The following is a 25,586-nucleotide window of genomic DNA, read 5'->3' as shown; positions in this document are numbered from 1 at the left end:
CTTTGAATCCTTTCTACATTTTATCTGTTCTAATTCGTTTAAGCTTATCATTTCAGGTGACTTTGACATCGATGATTTAGACCACACCAACCCCCTGACCCAGCGGCTACGCCTCTTTCTTCTTTTCTCACCTATTTTGGCTTAGTCCGTGAACACGCCAACACGAGTGAGTGGCACATCGAGTACGCCCATCGACAACGTCATTACAAACGTATAGACATTTTGGTTTCCGTTCTATACGCGGCTATCTCCGACCACATCGCGCAGGAGCCCGTAATCGGGAACCTCAGTCCGAAAATCGAACCTCTTTCGGTAAATATAAGAAGAGATCTTAAAATTAAAAATATCCAAATTCTTAACAGATTTCTCCATGGAGAATCCTGGTTTTTTATAGATAGTTTCGATTATGTGGAGGAAGCGTTTTCTGCGTTTAAAGACAGTTTGGACTTTTATTTGAACATCACTTGCCCCTACAATTCATTCAAAGAGCGATCGAAAAAAAGCACAACACGGATTAATCAAAACATTCTCAATTTTAAAAAAAACTTTAAAATTGTATCATTCAATTTACATTGAATCGACAAATTTAGAATTCAAAAATTTCTTTCGGGCATACATACTAAATTACCGCAAAGAAATAAAAAGCCGCTAAGGTTTAAAATACACGGTAAAATAACAAAAGACCCGCTTCAAGTGGCAAGTGAATTTAATAACTTTTTCTTCACGGTTGCTGAGCCAGACCCATATTTTAATGGGAACAGCACCCGTGAGGACTCATTGACGGGACCGGTCTCGTCCATGGTCTTGTCTCCTGTGAGCGAGGCGGAGTTGGTCCGCATAGTGCGGGAGTTGAAGCCGAAAAAGTCTGGTGACATCAACGGGATGTATGTGTGGTTACGCGTTGCTAAGCACATTTCAGTACCACTCACAAAATTAATTAACCTGTCGTTCGCCCAAGGCGTCTACCCATCCACTTCGAAGACAGCAAAGGTCATTCCAATTTTTTAAAAGGATGATCCTTATGTCGCAAGTAACTATCGTCCTATTTCCATTCTTCCGGTCCTCCGAAAAAGCCTTCCTTCGACGATCAGAAGATTTCTTCAATCGCGTTGAAGTTATTTGCAATGAACAATTTGGATTTAGAAAAAGCAAATCGACCATTGATGTTGTCACGTGTTTTATTGATTCTGATGTCGACGGTTTGGAGAGGCGGGAACATGTGCTTAGCATATTTCTCGACCTCTCAAAGGCCTTCGACTATGTGTATCATGAAACACTGTTGCACCATTTATAGTCAAGCGGTATCCGTGGTCTGCCTCACAAATGGCTCTCGTCATACCTAAATGATAGAGAGCAGAGGGTGCAGATAGCGAATACCCTCTTAAATTAAAATGTCCTATTGAGTCCCACAGGGATCGATTCTAGGGCCAGTTCTATTTCTCGTCTACGTCAACAGATTGAGTTCGTCAATCCTTAATGGAAAGATGAATCAGTATGTTGACGATACGACTCTCTGCATTAGATCAAAAACCTAACAAGATCTTGAAATCAAAGCCTTTGAAGAACTCAACTCATGCATTGAACATTTTTCAAAAATAAATTTGAACACAAATTGTTCAATATAAGCGTGATCAATTTCTGTTTTTGGAAACATGAAAACGAAATCCGACCAATTGTGATGGTGGATGAAACCATAAAAGAAGAAGAAGAATCCACCAAGTTTCTTCGGATGCACCTTGATCGAGAGCTGACATGGAACGATCACATTGAGCGTGTCTGTTCAAAGGTTGCTTCAGGCAATTATGTCTTACGCAATTTGGAAAAATTATGTTCATTGGATATTCTGAAGACAGCTTACTTTGGCCTAATACATCCATATTTAGCTTATGGTCTGAGATTGTAGGGTGGCTATTCTAAATATAAATTTAATAGAGTGTTTAGAATGCAAAAGAAAGCTGTCAGAATCATTTACAAATGAACCCAAAGATAGTCATGTAAAGTGGCCTTCGGGGAGCTTGGATTGCTGACTTTGCCTAGCCTCTTTATTCTCGACGTCGTGCTATACTACCGATTCAAGTGCGTCTCACTTCGGGGTAGTGACATACACCAATACGGAACAACTTTCGCATGGCACAGCACCGAACTGCTGTTTTTGAATGCTTGCCATCTCAGGTTGGTGTAAGGCTCGTAAACAATTTAAATCTCGATTAAAACACTACTTAGTGTCTAGGGCAGTTTACTCAGTTGACGAGTTTGCGATGGGCCGCTGGGATAGTCTTCAGTAACATTTAAAAAATAATGTTTCAAACTACCCTTCTGATATCCAAAAGAATTCAGTACAATCAAAGAACCGGCTATAGGTGTCACGTACCCAAAAAGTATTTTAATTTTATATCTATCTATTATTTTTCACTTATTAGATTAGTACTTTTATTTGTATATAACGCTTGCAATATAAGTATTGGTAATTGTTTCCTGCAATAAAGAATATTATTATTACTATTATTATTCCGTTATATACATTCTGAAGAAAATTTATTTTTCATAACCTCTAAAACGAATATTAAGAAAAACTTCTCAACTCAATGACATTGTATCATATATACGGAGAACTCATATTAAATAAGCTTGTGCATTAAAATCAATTCACGAACATTTTATTCGGCTAATTTCATACTGCGTAATATTTGTTCAATATAATTTTCCAAGTAAAAAGCCCAATGCGACTGGTTTTATTTTAAATTTTAATTTAGTGTAGTAACCACCATGTTGTGCTGGATTCAAATTTACAAAATAAGTTTGTTATAATATGCTAACTGGCTGATAAATAGAAAGTACGAGAAAGTTTTGTGAACATCACAGTCAAGTTTTAAATCTTATTGTAACTTAATCCAGATAAATGTGTAGTTACAGAGCTGCTTGAAAATAGATGGTAGTGAAAAAAGCTATTCATAATGGAAGTTTTAAGTATCTTCTTGACATTCCAAATATAAATCAATAAACTGAATAGGATTCATGGAAAAGTATTTCTCCAATGACGTTTGCTGACCTGAAATTTACTTTGAGACTATCCTAACTATACGAATTTCCTTTGTTATGGACTGAGATTATAGCAGTTACAAAGATGATGATCTCTCAACTCATGAATGTATACAATGACAAGGTAAGATTTATCACTCAAAAAAAGATGACAAGTTTCTAACTCGTCTTTATCGGACCTAAAAGATAACCCACCTTCCTTAGTCATACAGGTATATGTGTAAATGAGGTAACACTCTGACGGAACTTGGTTGTTTATGGATAATATATTTATTATAACCTAATTTTTATTGTTAATATTGTTAGTATGACGAAGTTGTTGCTTGGTACAGAGCATTCCAATAAATGTAAATGTATACTTTAAAACTGTTCACAAATGTAAGCTATTTCAAGAGAAGTGAGCGTTCATGATTACCTACCGACATCTTGTCCGTGAGGTCATTGACCTTACAGTGCAGCAGCACGTTGGTGCCAAGTTGGGCGGTGACGTTGGTCGAGCTGGAAGAATCCTCGAAGAACGGTAAGATGGCGGGCGTAGTGGAGACAGTGGGCGCAGGCTCTGTCGTCTCGTATGAGAGCATTTTGAGGAGCATTTCGATGTGTGCGTCATCACTTCCTGTAACTTGAACTTATTAGTTTGCTGTACCATGGAGCCATTAGTGTTTTACCATAAACGTATCCCTTACAGAGCACCCAAAATTGTGTGGGTTGTCTCTTAAATAATCATAACAAACCCTGGTGAATAAGAGTACCTTTTAAGTAATTTTACAAATGAATGGATTTTTTATATCCTTCTAATTGTTCTTAGTATACACGAATCAATTAAAACTCACTTATTACAGAACAGTATTTTTAGCATAAAAAATAAACCACCATCGTATTTTTCCACAATAATGTTTCGCAAAATGATTTGATTTATTCATATTAGGCAATGAAAAGTCAATTTTTACTCGAGGAAACTTAAGGCCAGATATAAGTGAACGTTGAAAGCATACACAAGAAGAGCCTTTAAAAACCAACTTGGTGATTTGTCGGGAAGTTGGAAGAATTTTTAACAGATAAGATCGCGCTGAAATCTCTGGTTTAAATCTCGCGGAGTTGGATAAATATAAATCCTCTGCCGTGATTCGCCGCCCGCAGTACAAACCTCTCCGTGGCACTCGTTATTCCCAATCTGTAATCTGTATTGACTCGGTCTGAGACCTGCTCAGAATGAATGTTTCTCACAAAACTAATACCTCTGAGAGAAAGCTGCTAAGTCAGCTCCTCTAATGGAAGGAAGTTGTTGATTTGATAAACTGACTGGAACTGGCCACCTGACTAACTGCTTTTGCAGCCACAATTTTATCTTTTCACTTGTTTAACTAAGTAATATTTTAAGCTATTTTAACTTTTTATATTATATTATATTATTTTAAATAAATAGGTCCACAAGGATAAAGTGAGAAATGTATTAATGCTCGTTTGAAAATTGAGCATAAGCATATTCATATTTTTTGTTTTTTGAGTTATTGCCAGATAAAATTAAAAACGTGTTTCTATTTTACTAATATACGCCTAAATAGTTATGTTAATTAGTTTGTGCAAAATACTGTATTGTTGTAAGATGACATTTTTAAACTAAACATTTAAAAATTAGTAACTGTAGTAAGAAAAGCAAGCGAGAGCGAAAGCATATGAGTGTTTTTATTAAACAGATAATGTGAACAATAATAGAAAAGACAATAATATGTTGCAACCCATGCTGTGTGGATCTTGGATGTTGAGGTAGGTAAAGTATTAAATTATCACGGAACAAAATGTCATAAAACTTATTATACAACGAATTTTAGTATATAATTCGTGTAACAAAACGACATATTTTTTACAATTGCAATTCTTATTTCTACATTATAAATTGTTCCATACTAAACATTGATTACAGATTAAGTGACAAATGTATCACGTTTAAGTCCTTATTTTAAATTGTTTCATTAATACTTTCCAGATTGTTTGAATCTCTACGCAGGTTTAATCTAAATTTGAAGGGACAGAGATCGCACTTCAAACTACCCAAATTCTCAAACATCGTTTACAGTGAAGATAAGCAAACACCAAACAAGGGTTTACTTTGTCGTGTACCAGTGTAATAGGGAGTTTCTGTATTTCTTTATCTCTTTTTAACCGGGAGTGTTTTCTTTCTATACGTGTTTTCTTAGTATACGATGTAAAGCCCTGACCCGCTAAATAACTATTATCGCAATTATTTTAATAACAGACGTTAGTGTTGGTTGTTTACATGTTTTAAATGGCCTTGGAAATTTTTTTAATATAGATACAGTTTTAAAGAAAATTTATAAAATATATCACTTAAAATAAATGAGTGTCCAACAAAGTATCTTTCTAGCTTTAGAAACAGTGAGTATTCTAAAGTAATTTAAATTGCAGTTTTAAAATCTATGAAAATAAGAATGTATACACTCTTGCGTAAGAAATAATTGATTATACTCTTTCTTGGGATTGGTTATTTCTATGAATTGAATACAGGATTTGCACGTTTTTATTTTGATTTGCTTAAGGAATTACCGTAAATATTTATTTATTTATAATTATTAAAACCCGTTTTACAGTTTAGTTCCTATATTTAACAAGTATTAATTGACAATTTCTTTCAATATATATAAGAAGAAAACTGTTATTATAGCCGTCCAGAAAAGACATTCACACCACTTTTATAGTGTGAGGTAATAATATAAATTATTACATATATTACAGATGGTTTTATATAATTTCGTTACTGTAAGGAATCATGATTCATTTTTTTTTAAATAAAACACTTGCATATTCTGTCCTATTTGTTTTCTGTCCTCGGGAAAACTCTCTAAATTAAATTAGTATAAAATGATGAAATCCAAAACCACTGAATTTGTGTTATTATTTTGGAGCGTTTTAAATCCGAATAAAACATGAATAATTGATTAGACTAGTTTATACATTTTTAACTGTCATTATCGTACACACGTAGATTTATAGTGACTTCCTCAGAATAATTTCAAGTAGGCTACATTCGCTAAGGCAATTTAAATAAACCACAAACATGCATGAGTTAAAAATATTTTTCTCGTATAATTCAAGTAGTTGAAAAGTCACATCAAAGTAAATTGAAAACGCATGCAAAACAACACGTCTTTGATTACGATTAATCTTATAAGACAATGGGTGATTTTCCATGACACAATAGCGTGTCGATTAATTAGCAAGTCAGAGAAAACAACTCCTTCTGCTTCACTATGAAAGGTTATCATTAGTACTGGAGAAATGTAACAGGGAATTAATTTGCGTCGCACTAATTACACGCTCATAAATATTCTAAGAATCATTTTGCCTGTTTCTTCAGCATCTCGCTGGAGCGTGAGAAACAATATGCGTAAAAACAATAGCAACTAAAAACATTTATCAGTTGAATTCAGCTATTTAGCTGTGTTACTTATATTAAATAATGTTTCTTTGCAATATTTGCAATACAATATTAAATCTAAGTAAAATGATTTGTAGACTCGTGATAAAATCCGGGCTAAATGCCAAATTGAAAGTTCCGAGTAAAATGAATAAAACCTTCTAAAAACCAAAAAAGTAGCAAATTAACATTTTTTTTAATTTTATACAGTATTAAGCATCACTTTAATACAGTTGACCAACTTTGAACCTCTTTAAAAAAATGTTATCTATGAGAAAAAAAATGTTTTATTTAAAAATTGAGAACCGGGCTATGTGCCATGCATACAACTATGAAAACTGGGCCAAGTGCCAAGGTATAATTATTATATGAAAACAGGCCAACGTACGTTTCTTTATATAGTTTAGTGCATGTTGTTGCTTTACAAAAACAGGAGTATTTTCTTTTAAAATAAAAAAACATTTAAATAATATGAATAAGTTTTTATTACAATTTCCAATCGTTCTTTACAATACAAATATTATGTAAACCAAGGCATTATCTTGTCACTACTCAGCTAACAGCTCTTGATAAAACAACTATTTTTTCTTCTTTCAGATATGGCAAAAACTTCCGTAGGTCTTCTTTCTTTTCAGGCTTGATCCAATCTTCCCTCCATCTCCAATCTCGGTAGTTCCAACCCTTGAATGTCTTCCTTCTTCACTCCTTTCTTAAAGATGTTTGTCTGTTTCCAAGTTTCAACTTCACTAAAGGTTTTCTTGGTAAAGATAGTTGTAGGTGTGTTCTTCATTACTTTTACTTGAGAAACCTTGGAGATTTCTAGAGAACTTGTATTTAAATACTCCTTTGAAGCTTTTGAAAAGTCAATAAAACATCTTCTTGCATCAAATTTGTCAAAAATGGCCGTTGTCTGCAAGATGTATGAAGTACTCTCACGAGGTCTAAAGATACTTCACATTTCTCTACCCTCTTTCTTTGTTCAATTAGAGCAAAATCACGATCACAGCTCAAGTAAGAATGACCTGGAACTACATACTTGTGGATGATTTCATCAAAGAATCATTGTAAACTAAAAATATCCACCAGAACAAAATCATTTTGTTCTTATTCTGCTCACCGCAGTTGTCCCTCCATACTGTCAATTTTCTTTTTTGAGTTATTTTACTTTTGATACCTCTTAGTATACTACTGGCTGTTTCATTCCCACCCCTTCCACTCATGCCTTCATGCCATACAAACATGAAACCTTGGTTATTGTCGGACATGAGCAAACCCAGGTTGAAACATGACAGTTGTCTAAGATAATAAACGTGGCAGTGAGTCATAGCTGGCAAAGAGAAAACTTGTTGTAAGTCTACGGATATAGTACAAGTGTCACTTGTCACAAGTGTTGACTCCTCGTGGTCAGTTTTCATCTGTTCCCTAGCTTTTTCCGCTTTCCTATGGTGTAGCTCCAATGAGTTCTTATACACAATTTTGTTCGTTTAATCATTCATCATTTTGCTTTTGAGCAAATCGCATGTATTACACGTGTCTTTCCTAGGACGGTGAAATTTGAGTTTTGGAAACTTGTCTTTCAATTTCTTTTTGTAAAAGTTGATATCAACTTTATTGTCAGGATGACTTTCTATGAAGGCTTCATATATTCTTTGATAATTTAAATCTTGGCTAAGGTAAAAAAGTGTACTCTTGGCCCGAGTGTAGTGACTTTCCTCTTTGGGGAAACACTGTCAATTTGGGCAACAATGCGCTTAACATCGTCAGAATTGTATTTTCTCTCCTTAGTTTTATTACCTCTGCGTTCTACATAGGTCACATCTCCCGCTTTTTTCGCTTTTACTAAGGTCTCAACTCTACGTCTGTGATCGCATGGATTTCTTTGAATGTTTATTTGCACACTTGTATGTGGTTTCCATTGCCATCTGGAATCGTGAAAAACACAGTTGCCTGCCTTCAACTCTGGGCTGGGTCGTCGTAAGATACGTGACGTCGACTTTTAACTCCACAAACACTTAATTTTCCCATTTAGTACGAATTTTGCTTGATATTATCTCCAAGCTCATAAAACTGATTAAAAATATTCAGTTTTTGATCAAACGTAAGGCTTCTGCACTAGTATCTACACCGGCATGTAACCTACAAATAAGAGGCCATTAGAAACGGTTCATGTTTCTAATAAACTGTTTTTGCAATAACAACGACATACACTTCATCAAGTAACCGCGAATGATTAGGCCAAAATATTAGATTGTAAGATACCCTTTAAATTATAATGAACTTGGTCTAAATTAAAGTATTAGGCTAGAGTATACATACCTCATTAGTTGGTGGTTGCTTGTCAGGCACAATCACGCCTCTGTTATTCTTGTAGGATTTTCCTTCAGCCCTTAGCTTTTTCTTGGAGCTAGTAACTGATCCTTCACCTCTTTTACGTCTTTTCCTTCCTACATCCATTGTAGCAGTCGTAGAAGAATATAGCACAGCAACCACAGAACACAATGCACTACTTACACGCGAGACAATAACTTCAACTAAACAAAAGGATAACCTCATTGGCACCTCCGTGGCACATAGCCCGGATTTTGTAAGCGAGCAGGTGCACTTAGACCGGCACGCATTCTTGTATCGATTATTTGAACTACTTCCAATGTCAACAGAACATAGCCCAGTTTTTACTAGGTAGTGATAGGCACATAGCCCACATTTCGACAATAAAAACCAATTTGAATTTTTTGGCACTTAGCCCGGATTTTATAACGAGTCAACATTTGGTAAAGTGTTGAATCATACACGAATATGCTGCAAAATATATTTGTTTTTATGTTTTATATTACATCGCCTAAAATATTTTTTAATTTTGTAAAACCCTCATGGAAATTGCTCACATATAATATATAAACTTATTTAATACTTTTCATCTTATGTCACCGATAGACGTGATTATGATTTACGTATCTCAACCATTCTGCTTTCCGATAGTTTATTCAATTATTGTTTCAATCTTAGTAGATGACTAATTTTTGTAAAACAATAATTATTAAATACTCATAATAATTCTTTTCTATCACTATAATAACTATACGTATTGAGTATTGTTATCTCAACTTATTACTTACTTTAAGTCTACAATGCACAGCATATACTATTAAGTAATATTAAAATTTTCTTGTATACGATATATAACACCCCTTAAAAGTAAACTAACCTGACTTTATAAGCATATGACTGAGGATGGCCACAACAAGGATCCACATGGTGCTTACTCATCCTGGAGGAGTCGCCATCTGTAACAGTACATGATTTACATTGTCATCTATACATAACGGTTGTTCTTCGGTTGTTCCACCGTGCTTTGGGATCGTCATCATAGTGCACTCAATTTTGCGCCTGATGAGACAATGTGTCTCTGATGTCGAAACGACGTGGGGGGGTTTCGTTTTGAGCTTCTTCGTCACTGACTATTTTGGATCCCTTCAGACGAACATGACTTCAGATTTCAGGAGTCAAGTCTGCAACAGCATCACACTTCAGATGCTGCACGTATGAGGAAGGTGAATTGGGGCTAAACTCAAAATTTACATTGTCATCATAAGTATACAGAATATAATTAGGACTTTTAAGCATATGAATGAGGATGGCCAAAACAAGGATCAACAAAATGATTACTCGTCCTGGAGGAGTCACCATCTGTAACGGTACGTCATCAACATTGCTCTCATGAGTAGACAGCTTGTAACTAGGAGTTTCAGGCATATAGAAGGATGGCTATAACAAGGATCCACATGATTATTACTTGTCCTGGAGGAGTCGCCATCAATAACAGCACGTCATCAACATTGCTCTCATGAGTAGACAGCTTGTAACTAGGAGTTTCAAGCATATAGAAGGATGGCTATAACAAGGATCCACGTGATGATTACTTGTCCTAGAGGAGTCGCCATCTGTAACAGCACGTCATTAACATTGCTCTCATGAGTAGACAGCTTGTAACTAGGAGTTTCAAGCATATAGAAGGATGGCTATAACAAGGATCCACATGATGATTACTCCTCCTGGATGAGTCGCCATCTGTAACAGCACGTCATCAAAATTGCTCTCATGAGTAGACAGCTTGTAACTAGGAGTTTCAAGCATATAGAAGGATGGCTATAACAAGGATCCACATGATGATTACTCCTCCTGGAGGAGTCGCCATCTGTAACAGCACGTCATGAACATTGCCTTCATGAGTAGACAGCTTGTAACTAGGAGTTTCAAGCATATAGCAGGATGGCTACAACAAGGATCCACGTGATGATTACTTGTCCTGGAGGAGTCGCCATCTGTAACAGTACATCATCTACCCAGTCATCATGAGTATGCAACTCCAATTTGGGATTTTACAATATGAAAGCTTTTGCTATTACATGTATAAAGTACGTAACAAGCTATCAGTGGTTTACGCTAAATTTTGTTTATGTAGAAGAATAGCTCATATTATTGTAATGAAAGTAGATAAAATATGCTAATCAGAGAAAATATACAAAAACTAATCCTTGGAAAAATGTTTAAAAATCAATTTTAATATTCTACTAAAGACAATAATATTATCCTAATTATTCTATAATTATTTTATTTTTAAATAGTTAAAATTTTATATTTCTATCTTACAAGTACCATACTTCTTCAGTGTACATGTTTTAAGTGTAAAACTTGTGAAAAAACTAACTATTTTCGAATTAACTTTTAATTAAATTTTTTCAAGATGTTAAAATACTTACAAACTTATTTTTTTGGACACTAACACAAATGAAATCATTTTCCCTGCGAATATTAGGTTATCATAAAATACCCAAGCTAATAATAAAAACCTATAGTTATAATATTTTTCATAATACCTGAACAGTTGTAGATGGAAACACAAAACTCTTTTTGCTGGGTCATATTGTCTATTTTTGTAAATCTTTCAATTTTTTCCTGTAAGGAATGGTAATTCCAAATTTTCCTACTGAAACACTAATTTCTAATTAACTTTGTTAAACAGGATGTAAAAATTAAAATTTTAATAATAAATGTAAATTTTTTGTCAAAAATCCCGTGAGGAAGGCGGAATTGGGAGGCAATGTAATTAAAATGTATATTAAGTGAGTTTTCTTTTAAACTCTTTAGTTATTCAACAACGGCAGAATAATCCTTCTAGATGGCAAATCTATTCTACATAACATTACTCCAAAAAAATAACTAAAATGAAAATCCCAAGTTTGCATGACTTGTATGAAACGGTGCCGATGCTGGCCAGACAAAATGAAGTACAATAAGTCAAAATGCAAGAAATATTGAACTAAAATTGTCGCCCAAGTTTCTGTCTCTTATATCCTTCCGTTATAAAGTTTAAACCCGCCTTAGGTTTTATAAAATCGTGTCATTTTAGAGAGTCTACACATAGTCGGAAACCACCATACTCATAATAAAATATGTGCCTAAATAATCTCACAATACGAACTATAGGCTATATCTAAGGGATTGCCTTATCAATCAGGATAAGGAGGAGAGTCGATACGTACAAGATCAATGGTGCTGAAAAACAGTACAACGGTTACAGACAGGATTTGAACTAAACCCGCTATTTTGACTCGGATCTAAAGTTCGGTGTCTTGGACCATGTTGCCTTCGCCTCTCCTAATTTAAAAATAAAAAAATTATAACCGAAAAGCTATGAATGATCTAGAATGCCAAAATATTTTATTTACGACCTGTAATGTTCTGTAGTGTTTCAGTATCTCCATCCGAAGAAACGCAAGAGAACATTTAACAATTATGCTGTAAAGTATCTTACTATGCATTTCTAATATATTACCAAGGACGTAGCCATCGATGATTTCCAAGTGGTCCAAACCTCACCCAATTTTCACTTTTTTCAATTACTTTTTAGTGAACTATATTTAAATAATTTAGTATTACTGACATCAACTGCTGAAACGTCGTTCTCAACAAAGAAGCGGGTGAAGAACCTTTTAAGGAACAAAATAGGGCACCATGAGCACCGTCCACTACAGGAAAATATCACTTGTCTGGACCCCACCCCCAATATTTTTTTATTGGTACGTGTATATATCGTACACATATTTACACAGGGTTTAAAATTTAAACCATTGCTTTATGCTTATATCGTTGTATTCTTTTTGTTAGGACTAATTTCTTTTTAAAATATATACATATGTGTGTGTTAATTAAATTTAAATAAATGGCAATAGCCGAATTTAATTTTTTCAATTAACATTGAATCAATATTTATTGAAAACGTGTATATATAGCCATTCTTTAATTTGCACATCAGTATTGAAACTGGATTAACCTTTTGAGGTCTAATTTGCGGCTTTACTAATTAAGATCTTTAAAATGATATGCACATCAACTTATGTTTAATTTATTATTTTTCATTGACTCCTTACGGACCATCCCACAGAGATATTGAAGAGCTAATAATTGCATCACAAAGTTTGATTTTATGCCGTATGTCACTGTACAAAGTTTAATATTTACGGAAAATAATAGACCATTTCAAGACTTTTCAGCATCCCATTATATATTTCATACATTATGATAATATTCTTATTTGTATTTATTAAACTAATAAAAATTTAGATACATAAAATAAATGTAATATCCATGCTAAAGTCAAGAAATAAATGTACTTATTTCCCTCTAGTAATTTTGCTATTTAGAAGATAAAGTACTGCTTGAATCAAGTATCAGTAAACGTAGCCTCGTCGACTTTGATAGTGCACATTACCCCAGTATCTACACGCCAAGTCCAAAGCTGATTTAATGGGTCATTACCGTCCGACTGCAATAACGGCGCGCCCAATATTGATACGCTACAGATATTACAGTTCCAAAATGGTGGTGCAGCTGTGTAACTTTATCGGATGAATGGGTCAAAACTATGTTTCAAAGTAGTTTAGTAAATTCTTTATCTAAAGTGTACTGATGAAATTAAAAGAAATTATTAAAATCTTTTAAAAAAATGAAGATTCTTTGTCATATTGATAACTGAGCGGATGCGAATCCTATCACTCTAGGGGTTTAAGAAATTTCATTTCTGTCTGATCGAATTGCCTTAAATCACTTACATTTTTGCTTAATTTTTCATTCCTATATAGGCAATATCATTGAATTCGATGATGGGGCCTATCACTCCATGGGATTTGGCTGAGCGCTAGCGAAAATTTTTCTAATCTCCTGCTGGGTAACTATAATGGCAGATTTGTGAAAAAAACTGATTACAATGGTATCACATCATAAATTGTAACACATGTAACCTAACTATTCGTAAAATATCTTGAAAATAGTGTCATCTGTGAACCTGTGTATGAAACTTAATTTTTACACAGAAAAGAATGAATTCTATAACGGTGCGTGTCCATGGGATTTAACTGAACGTCAGTGAAACCTTTCGCTCTGTAAGTGGCAGAATTTCTCTTTTGAATGCCGGCGGGGGGTGTAAATTTATGTTCTTTCAGTAGAAAATCACGAGAATATAATGAGCTATATACTTTTGATTATGCATGTAACCTCAGCAAAGCCTGTAACTGTTACAAGTGCTATGGTATACTCCTACCTTGTAGTGAAGTACGTTTTGCGTCTAAGTGCCTCCAATAAATTAATAAACTGTTATTCAGTAAGCATTCAAACGACATAATTCAGTTTATACAATCAGAGGCTAGATATCTAGTCAGCTAAGAGTTAAGAGAGGAATTTCATGTTACTTGTCCAATTGTCTGACCCAGGACTACAGACCACCACCATATAATTAAGGAACAGTTTATACAGAAGTAGCTGGCAGACCGAGCAGAGGATGTTTCAGACCCGAGTGACAAGATAAGGCCCTTTGAGACACTAATTCCGCTGCTAATCGAATCGCTCAATCTATTTCAACGTTTACAAAGAGCAGAACATCTCCTCAAGCCTTTTAGTGGCAATTCAATGACTTTCTGTCTCTACAAAACCACCGATCCCACAGCAATGATACATTTTCATATAATTGCAATACTATTGTGTTAATTATAGCGATTAAAATATACTATTAATACTCTGGATTGAAATAAATTATTAAATCTCGATGCGTATTCTTGTTTAATTTGAAATAGTTACCATACATAATTGATATTACAAGATATATTTTATATGGATATTTGTTTTGAGATATTATACTTTTAATGTTCAATTGCTGTGCTTTATTGTTTCAAAGGATTACAAAAACTTGTATTTTTATTTCGTAATTGTCGTTTTAGGTAACAGAAAGTAGTAACAATAAGAAAAAGTGTCGAAAGTTTTCTATCATTCCCTATAATATTACAGCCATTGTTTTACGTGTACTGGTAATCAGGGATTTTCATCAAGCCCAATAATAACGGAAAAGATTACAAATTTACATTTTTGCAATATTTACTTCAGGGTATAACACTTTTTTATTTACTAATGTTCAAAAAATAATTTTTTTATTAAATATTATTTAACATGGTTTTTATACTCTTTTATTTTTCGGGAATGACATGTTTTTTTATTAAAAATGTAATTTCATTAAGAAAGTCTCCTAATTTCAAGCATTAGACAAAAAGATTACTATACAATCATATTTGGATTTTCACTTCCGTTTTTGAACAAGTAAAGCGTGCGTGCTTAATGGTCTTTATTATTGGCTGAGCGTTAGCGAATCCTGTTACTTGAGGCGCTGTTAATATTTCATTCTGTATATTTCAGCCTAATATGTTGAGAAAAAATTTATCTATAAAACTGGAAGTTTGCATGAAGCTTCATTTCTATGTAGGAAATATCGAGTGAGATTATTTCTCTCCATGATATTGGCTAGGAAATTGCGATTTGGTCTAGGAGTAACCATTATTTCAAATGGATATTTGCAGGATAAATAAATGAATAAAATAAACTGAGTCGATTATATTAAATTATAATCGATAATACGTCACATGTCACATGGTAACACATGTCGCCTGAAAAGCACGATAAAAAGAAAAAGCACGAATACTACTACCGCGTATTTATAAAAGTATCGAGTTTTACACCAAAATAATCACAATAAAATAGAAATTTTAATCATATATGGAACAGGAAATTAAATTGTTTCACGTTTTTAGATTGCCTTTCCTTAATAGGTCTGTTTGTGCAGATAAGCACAGTGTATAGTATACTATGTGTAAAATACTAAACTATAGACTATTTAATCGAACCGGAAAGACTAATTATAAAGGTTGTGACTATATTGATGAGCAATAATATTGACGTAAGTGTGAACCAAGGCCAACAACGAATCTAAAGTCCTGATTGTAAAATCGATAAGCGTCGCTATGTGAAGAATTTAGATCAAAGTTTAACCCAAGCGTTGTTAAAAAGAAAGGGACTTAATTGCTTTCCGAGGAAAATTTAACGAAATCCACGATGACGACACTTTAGAAGAGCAGGGACTGCTACTTACAAACTAGTAACTAACTTCGTGAGTGTGTGTGTGTTTTTTTTTTAATTAAAAACCTTTAAATACATTTAAATAGTTTTAAATACATAAAAAGTAATTTTTGATACACTGTAAGTTGTGAGGAGTAACTTTTTAATAAACTAAGCACTAAATCACACCATCATAAAATCATTATCAGCTTTATTAGCTCAAAAGGTTTATAACATTGAAAGTTGTGTTACTTCATAAGGATGACTATTCAAACAGACTGGTTGATTACTACCAATTAACGAGTAGCCTTGGTCATCACCCTTGACGACAATTCAAAACAGGAACTGTAAAATGAAAGCCAATATGCTGGGGTATTAGACATCCATGAGGTATTACCCAAGCGTATAAATGGATACTAGCCCAACTTCATTTTATCGTGAGGCAAAACTTCAATGATTCTGCTTCATTACAGATACTGTCCTACCAGTTTCATTATAAATGTTGAGAATTTTCCGTAAACTCTAGTGAAACTATCATCGAGATGCGGACCCAGCTGCTTCAAGATAAACATGCTCTACCCATTAACTTTATCTCACCTCAAGACTGAATTGAATACACTGCCTTCATCAGCATATGTTCTGATGAAACTGATAAATACGTAAAACAGATTAATTACTTGTCGGATTACTGGTGATTGGAATACAAGTTTCATTATTTAATTAGGAGAGGACAAATAATGAAAGCGCTTCTGATGAACGTAGAGCTTTGTAGTGAGCCCGACTCTTCTTGTTCATAACGTTTATACTACGATACTGATGAAACAGTGAATACCGCAAGACAACTAAATGAATCAATCACCATTGAGCTGGGCTGCTCCTTGGATGGGTGAACTTTCAGAGATCCTGTCCTTGTAGCAGCCCGCCTGCCTGGCCATGGGTGGTGGTTCGGTCCCCAGGTTGTGTTGGAGAAACCTTATTAGCACTAAATTGTCTGCTGTACAGTTTTAACTTTAACATGTAGGAACAGTTTACCTGACTCCGAAAAGCCCACTAAGGATTATTACTTCTCACCTTGTTCGGTTCTTATGGCCGAATTTTAGCCATAGAGAAGTGCAAATTCCTTTAGACAGATGAGAATTTGTTACAAATTTGCCAAAAATCCTGATTCTGCGATGACGTATTCTCCATCAATATTGATGTTATCTTGCATATCTAGAATGCAAGTATGTTGATCTTGACATTGCATACCTGAGCCAGAACCAACATCAGTCAGTAATATTTATATTCTGAATATTCGGTCAATGTTTCTTTTACATACATTATTACGATTTTAAGACCATTAACTCAAACAACTCTTCATGTGTCACATTATAACTTGTATAAAACAATGAACACTTCGAACATTTTCAATTTATGAACAAATAATAATTAAACAATATTCCTCAAGCAAAGTCCTGAAACCTCACATCCACTCTAGTTAATTTCGGAGGTGCTGACGTCAATTCCAGTGAAAGACTTTGGGTATAAATTTGTTCTCATTGTTGACATATTTTCTCACAAGACTACTCACATTTGGCAACGTGTACTGCCTTCAATTAAATTGTTTTTGAGATAAATATCGCAGTTTATTTTTTGAAAGAAATATAGTGCTGCCATTTTTTTCCATGTATTGCAGAGGGATATATTTGGATGTGTTCACAAATTCTTTTGTTTAGGCTCCGACAGAGTCTTATTGAAATCGAGTAGTTGTCTCAACGCTTGTGCGGTAACTCTTGATGATAGATCCTAGAGAGCTTGAAACTCGGCACATAGGTTCCTCTTGGTACAATTTTGGGATCAAAAGTTTCAAAGGAGAGCCTGCCCTATGCACGATTACAATTCCTTGTGAAGAAAGTCATAAAAACTAGAAAACTAGGATGTAGTTCCCTGTTGGTCTAAGCAATAACTATTGATATGGGTTTAAATGGAAATCCAGACGTCTGTGCGATAACTCACTCGTTCTATCGTTATGTGCTATTGAACCCTTCAATACTCCGTTATTCTGATTTATTTTTGTTGCGACTGTCATGTCTTTCTCACAGCTACGTTATTTTTGTTAATAATATCAGCTGATAGACAATTCGGAAGTCTCTGAAAGAAAAAATTATATTTTTATAGTTTATCCAATAATAGAACCCTGCATATTATACATAAACATATACTAGATTCATTAGTAGCTGATATTACAAATTAAAAGTTTTTTTATACAATCCAACAAATTTATAATTTATGTTAGTATAGGACAGGTTTCATTGTAACTGTTGAATATAGCATGTATTCGGATCAAAGGTCTCATTTGCATTTGAAAAGACTCAATATGGAGTTGGGATGTAGTTAAAATTATATTTCTCTTTGAAACTAACAATTTTTGTTGCATTATATGGCGCATAATAAAGTTAATTTTAAAGAAAAGGAAGAAATAAATTTAGTAATTTGAACCTTAAATTCAAAACTATTATTTAAATTGTACAACAATGTATTGTACCAGGATTATAATTTTATTTTAAGTAAAATTACGATGGTATATTTCCATAAGGTGTTAATTATATATTCGATATGACAGGAACGCTAAACGTTTTTACAACAAAACGGCATTAAAGGTATAATAAAATGGCCTTTATTTTTCAAAATAAATAATTTTTCACTATTTAAGTGAACCTTAAGATGTGGATGTTAAACTTAGTGAATGATAAACTTGCAACATTTTTACTTTGTTTTGTCGACTTTTCATCGAGAAAGATTCCCACTAAAAACGCGCTAGAAAAAAATATTACAAACATCAGCTTCGGACTTTAATGATCCTAATAATTTCGTTATCCTTAATTTAGAGTTTTATTTATAATGAGCATACATTGACATTTTTCTAACGTTATATAAATTGGTAAAGAATCATTCAACATGCAAAAAAGTCTCTAAACGAACTTTTTTTTATTGTTCATTAATCAAATGAGATAAAATAGTAAATAATTTCCAACTTAAAATGTTTCCTCTAATGAAACTATTTTCAATTTGATGTACTCTTAGGTTCTTTCTACTTATTTTGTATAAAGAATCAGTCTCTTAAGTATTGTTACTTTTTTCGCCTAGGTTAGCTTATCGTAGCAACGCTTTATGCATCAAACTGTTAAAATACCACAATTATACTTTTCCTGTGTCAACCTAGCATCACAGTGAAAAACAACTTCAATGATAAAACCTCATCATCATCAGCTTGAACTTGACGCTTTTTTAAATTTTGGTTAACACTACTAAATTTTTGAAACCGAGTTTTATTTCACTATTACATACTCTACACTAACCAAACTGTTTAAAAACATGTTACAAGTAATTTCACGTTACACGTAACAATATGTACGCGTAATGTCTTTAAATATTTCCCGGCATTAAAACGGAGAAGCTTGATAAAAATTCAAAACTAAAGTAAAGAATCTAGTATATTTAGCATGATATTCATTAGAAGAATCGCTTTATATGTGTAAGAATATAGTTTGAATTTTATGACCAATGTTAAGACTATCCGACACTATTCAATGTAATATTTGTACTGGAAAATGAATTGCAACAGAATTATTGTCTATTGAATACTGCCTTTTATCTTACAAACTCTTCCTATACTTTACCTAAAATTAAGAAAAGTGATATTAATACGATTTAAAGCGTTAAAGTACCACATGTTTTGAACTCTGAACTGGCTAAACTTAGTTTTTTCAAATGTATACTGCAGCCTACGTATTATGCTGCAAACATTAGTATCAAAATAAATATTCTAAAAGAAAATAACAAATATGTAACAATAAATTTTCGTGTGGCTTTCGAGTGATTTCAATGCAATTTTGTGTATTTTATCAGATAATAGAAAATGAGAACTCTTACGATTAACTCAGAGCTTGAAGCGTGACAAGCTCTGTTTGTGCTGTAAAAGGTAATCTCCTGTGTTAACGTTTTTAAGCCAACTAGATTTGTAATACCGTATTTTAAATACTTCTTGGCAACTATTTTCATCGCCAAAGAATATAAACCAGTACAATACATCATGTACTAAAATTAAACTGTGTTTTCATGCATAATCAATAAGTGCTAAAAGTTTATGTGATGAGAATTCTGGTATTATTAAAGTTGACACTGTTTTTGAGCTAATACAAAAATATTATGCTGTTTTACATAAATTTATTACACACAATTATCATTGGGTATATTTTAATAAAAATAGTCACTACATGTATCTTTAAAATAATTAATATTTAAAATGGGCATACATCATATTTTCTACCCTTATCTCTGTAGTGTCTGGTAGGCTCAGACTCAGAAAGCATGTGAATTACTCAATAAAAAATACATTTTGTAGGTTTCTATTAGCCTCTTTACTGTTACAAACAACCGAATAGAAAAGAACCGACACACCGGAGTTCGAACGACGCGATGGAAGAGAACGAAAGAGGTACTGTAGAAGTAGACAGACGGACTGTCCTTATAATGTTTACTCTAAAATCGATAGAGACACTAATTAGTCCAAGTGGAACCAAGTTTCAATCTCTATCTATCTACCAAGAGTTATCTTAGTTATCAAGTTGGAAGATAGAAAACGAAAACGTTCCATTTTAATGGTAATACAAAACTAAAACTTCAAAGCCTACACCAAATAAATCCGAGAGATAACTAGATCACAAATCTTTGGGAAAAAGTATTGCACACAGCCGATGCGAGATTGAAATTCTCATTGTTTTTTCCGACAGTCTTGTGGTAAAAGAAGCCGAATAAGACTTCTAACTGGAATGAAGGGAACTTAAGTTATAACGATATTAGAGGAAGAGTGTGAAATGCTTTCAGAAGAACACCTGTTTTGAGTCTATAGTGATCAAAGCAAATCGTGTAATTGCCTACTTTGAGGGTGACAGCCAATTTTCAATGTACAAGCAAACTACATGGTTTTCCTTCAAATTGACCGGGAGATTTCACTTGAGACAGAAATCAGTCATAAGTACGCTAGTTTTCGTGAAGATCGAAATGGGTGCTAAAACAATTGAATATATAAAATGATATTTTTATTGGCTTTACAGTCTAATAATCTACCTCGACAAATGTAAATAAAGGTTGTATATATAAAAGCAAAAAACTCTGCGTGTCTAACGGTCAGTTTATCATGCAAGAAGAATGATCTAACAAACATTATATTTATAACACTTTTGATATCCTCTGATTTCAAGTTCCACAAAATGTATGGTTGGCGACCAATTTCTGTGTTTATAAAAGTGCTTCTTTTGATTTCACGAATGACCAGGTTGTGTGCATGTACATTACAAATTGGCTTTCGCTCCTGGACTATTTCTATATACGTTTTCTGCATTTTACAAGATTGTTCACCATTCATCTTTTGAGCAATGGTTAGGCACCGCTTCATCCAACCATATGAAGATCGATAATTTTGCTGTTTTCCAAGTTACTTTTTAGTAATGTTTTTGGCGACATGATTTCCGAGACTGGTGGTTGCTTTTAAGTGTTTCGAACTATTACCATTATTTATATACTGAAAACACAAACACCGTGGGAAACCTATTGTAACACTTGCGGGATTGTTTTTTATGGAAACAAGTGTTATAAACTCGTACACGAAAAATGGTGGTTTATTTAGAACCACAAATGTGCAACATACACGTACATGTATAAGCTAAGAAGTAAAATATGAAAGAGGTAAAACGACGTACATCTGATGATAACATAAAACAGTAAGAAAAGCGAATCGGGGATGATGTTATAAAACAGTTACTAGTTAAGTTTACTATACTGCCTACAAATATTAAGTACCAGACGTGCGAGTTTTGCGGTAATGGAGATTGCTGTCACGCATACATAATTTTCCTTATGACCCATAGTGGGTTTTTTATAATTAATCTAAGGTCTTAGAGATACACATATAACGAATTTAGTAAATATATATTATTCTACGTGGAGTAAATTCTCTTTTACAAAGCCCTTGGTCTACGGAAGAAGAGTAATAAAATCCAAACTCAATTGCCACAAGTTACATCAATCAGTATTTAATACCTTTGGCACCGTATTTTCGTCTTAGCTGTTTACAATTATATTAACATACAATTAATGTTAATGAAATGTATTTACTTTGTTTGTCATATAGCACTTATTTGCTTAGTTAAAGTGGAGAAAATAAATCATTTATTCGTTTATAAAACTGTAGCGATTACTAAAAACTACAACCTAAATAACAATCATAATAAAAACTACCATAAACGTTAACTTATTCAATCTCTCTCTTTTTACATGTTAACGTAAGTAGTGTATCCCTTTAAGACAAAATGATACCTCTCTTCAAATCCCAAAAGTGATGATTACTAGTTAGGAAGTAAAATTTATTTATCAATCTAGAATGAAAGTACTGAAGTACTGTTTAATTTCAAACTTAAACTTGTTTAGAATTAGTTTTATTTATTTAGAATGTTCATTACTTCAATTAAATTCTTAAGTGTCTAAAAATTATGATGTTTTAATCTGTTTGAAGTCATGAAACTAAATACATAGTACATCATTATTCAAATACAGTTACAACCATTGTTTGAACGAAAAATATTACTATCGTGTACTTAAATAACAATTACTACATCACTTGAATGTATGAAAGTTGACAAAACATGTCTGTGTTATTCAGCAGGTGAGGTATTCTTTCAATTGAAACTTATTTTTTAGAAACTCAAAGTTCTTTGTATAAAATTAAACAGAACCGTCTAAATGGAAATTTATAAAACAAATTAGGTGTTAATAAGCATTAATATTACGTTTTAGAATAGTGGTAAGATGTTTTTATGAATGAGTATGGTATAGTAATACTGTATCATTTAAACAGTATAATTGTATAAATCAAAATGTATAAAAAGAATGGGATGTTAGAATATGTTATCTTGATATCTATTATCTTATCTTATGATATATTTTATTCGTATGTACTTCATTATAATACTTATATACGTATTATGAATTGTCATGAGGTTAAAATTAAATTAAATGTATTTTATCAGAGTAAATTTAAATATTTTTTGCGGGAACAAAATGTATAACTATGTCCACAATTATGTTTAAAAACTAGGATTACCTGCATAATCATAACTACAACCTTATCAGTATAACAACTTCTTATGAAGCTTTACATCATAAATAGTGATATAACTTCAACTTTGAAAATTAAATTTGTATTAATAATTATTAGTGTATTATATGACTATAAAATTGTATTATTAAAATGTATAATAATAATAAATGTATAAAATAATCTTTCGTCTGTACTGATACTTGACTGTTATACATCTTAAATTATTATAAAAGAGTATAAAAGAGCTGCAATACCTTAGTCAAATAAATCTACGCACGATGAACAATGTAGAAAATTTAATATTTTTAAACAAGATAAAACTGACTTTCTTAGTAATTAAATAAATATTCCAAGTGATCGGGTCTGTTATAGATAAGTAGAACTAATAACTTTAAATTTAAAACATAATAGTATTAAAGGTATTTTGAACTTAAAATTTCAGCAAAAAGTCAAATGTTTTGCAGTTGAGTATGCCTTACTTGGCAAGTAAGTGGCATGTTGTTAGTATAATAGCGTATAGTTGGCTAATTGTTGGCACTGGTGACATACTTCCTAATAATTGTCATTCCTTAGTTGTTTATTATTTTCAAGATTTCTTGTCAACTAAAATTTAATAATACTGTTTGCATATTTACACTTAAACTTAACGCATCACAAATTAATCCTTTACAATCCACCTACACGTGAGTTAAGACAAGTAAGCAGGTTGTTCACACTCAAAATATTTTTTCAGCGTTACAAAAAATTATTAACATTAAAAAAATATTAAATTCTTTTAAGGGTTCGTAATGTCCACAACTCTCATGATTGATAAGTTAAAACTAATTTAACATTTAAAGAATGCGTTTTTTAAGAAACAATATTGTAATTTTTAAGGGTTAATAATAATGTTATTGTTTGCAATAGTTTTAATGTAAATTGTATCAATAAGTATTGTTGTCTTTCAAATATTCAGAGCATTTTGTATTAAGCAAAAAATATAACATAAATAATTAATTTTTGTTATTTAAACATTTAATGTAAATTTTATATTTTCAAGCAGTTGGGAAAATTAAGGAATGAAATATTCTACATAAACTCAATTATAACTATTTTCCATATTTACCGATAAAAATAAAATATCATGGTTCCATGGTTATCCAGTACGAACGATCTCCGCCACTGCACTAGACGTGTAGCCGACAACGCACCGGCCAACAATGAGGAGCGGTCGGACAGTCGGGAGAATTCGGCTTCACTCGGCTATCATCGTGTGCGTTCGGTGACAACTCGGCAGTCTCCGTAAAGTCCCGCTTCGCAGTCGGCGCGAATTGATTACAGACGCGGTAATGGCGAAGTACTAATCAGACGTATTAATCGCCAACTTCTGTCGCAGCTTATGCCAGCCAAATAATCGCATTAGTGTCCAATCTGTTAAGTGAGTCCCAAAGAGCTGTCGGTTTAAATAACGTTACTTCTACCAGCAATTAATAATCTCTTCGTATAATAACTCAAACCCATCAAAGTAAAAACATCGAAAAGTTTCATCCAGTGTATTACAAAAAATACCGTTTGTATTTTTTGTTTAAAAGAAACGGGACAGTGAAATTAATAAAAGAAATTACAAACGCGTACGTAATCAAGTGTTTCAATGTCTTTTTACAGCACAAATTTGGGAATTGGGTGACAAAGCCAAGCCTATGTAAAGTCCTCACTATAATAAAGTGCAAAGAATGTAGGAACATGCTTTTTTATATACAAGTCTTCATTTATAGGATGATCTTATAAGTTTTTTTGAAAAGTCTACATTCTGGTTCTTCACTTTAACGAAAACAATACGCGAAGTAGGAATACAGAACTATTTTCAATTACCTAGGATTAGTCGCATTGACAAAATCTGAATAATTTTCAAAAATCAAAACATTTGGGATTGTTAAAATTAACTAGCTCTTCAAATGTAATTCTATTACGTCTACGCCTATTTAATAACTTAATTTAACATAATTATTAATTTAATAAGTTTTTAATTACATTGCTAAACTCGCAGCCTGGAGCAACAACCCTCATTTAACAATTCATTTGATCTTAACTATATCCAAAATAATGTAATCTATAAGGTTACATAGTTACACTTACAAATATGGTAACTATGGCCGAAAGGGTTGACTCAATGTGAATCAGATTCCAGGAGTCGAGTCTCTGACAGCGTCAGATTTTGGACGCTAGACTAAGAAGAAAGGTGAACTGGACCTACCTCAACATCCACATACAATTCACATTAACTTAGAATTGATGAAATGTGATATATTTGAATGAACCAGTGATAAAAGCAACCTTATTTGAAAATGACTAAAACACATATTGATATGTTTAAAGTTTAAAAAAATATATATTTCATTCAATTTCAAATTTTTGCTTGAAACAAATTATAAATTTATCTGTTATTTAACTTTATTCTACACTTGAACTTTTGAAGATATTGGCCTATGGATACTTGAAAAATTGAAATACTGTAAAGTAATTTTATAGGATCATAAATATTTTATTTCGTTAGTA

General features: G+C 32.7%; 1 protein-coding gene across 1 annotated transcript in view; it reads right to left on the bottom strand.

Moving 5' to 3' along the window:
- The window catches only part of LOC124364671 (zwei Ig domain protein zig-8-like), a 45,199-nt gene extending 20,962 nt beyond the window's left edge, over window positions 1–24,237 (bottom strand). The window contains exons 1-3 of the mRNA XM_046820331.1: window positions 24,157–24,237; window positions 9,681–9,759; window positions 3,459–3,655 (exon numbers count right to left, since the gene is read on the bottom strand). Coding sequence (XP_046676287.1) covers window positions 3,459–3,655; window positions 9,681–9,729 — 246 coding nt within the window. The 5' untranslated portion in view covers window positions 9,730–9,759; window positions 24,157–24,237. The remainder of the gene's footprint in view (window positions 1–3,458; window positions 3,656–9,680; window positions 9,760–24,156) is intronic.
- Between the last annotated feature and the right edge of the window lie 1,349 nt (window positions 24,238–25,586).

Source organism: Homalodisca vitripennis, chromosome 6, assembly GCF_021130785.1.
Source record: "Homalodisca vitripennis isolate AUS2020 chromosome 6, UT_GWSS_2.1, whole genome shotgun sequence".
Lineage (NCBI taxonomy): Eukaryota > Metazoa > Arthropoda > Insecta > Hemiptera > Cicadellidae > Homalodisca > Homalodisca vitripennis.
Note: the sequence above shows the minus strand (reverse complement) of the source record. Positions and strands in the feature narration are given on the sequence as shown.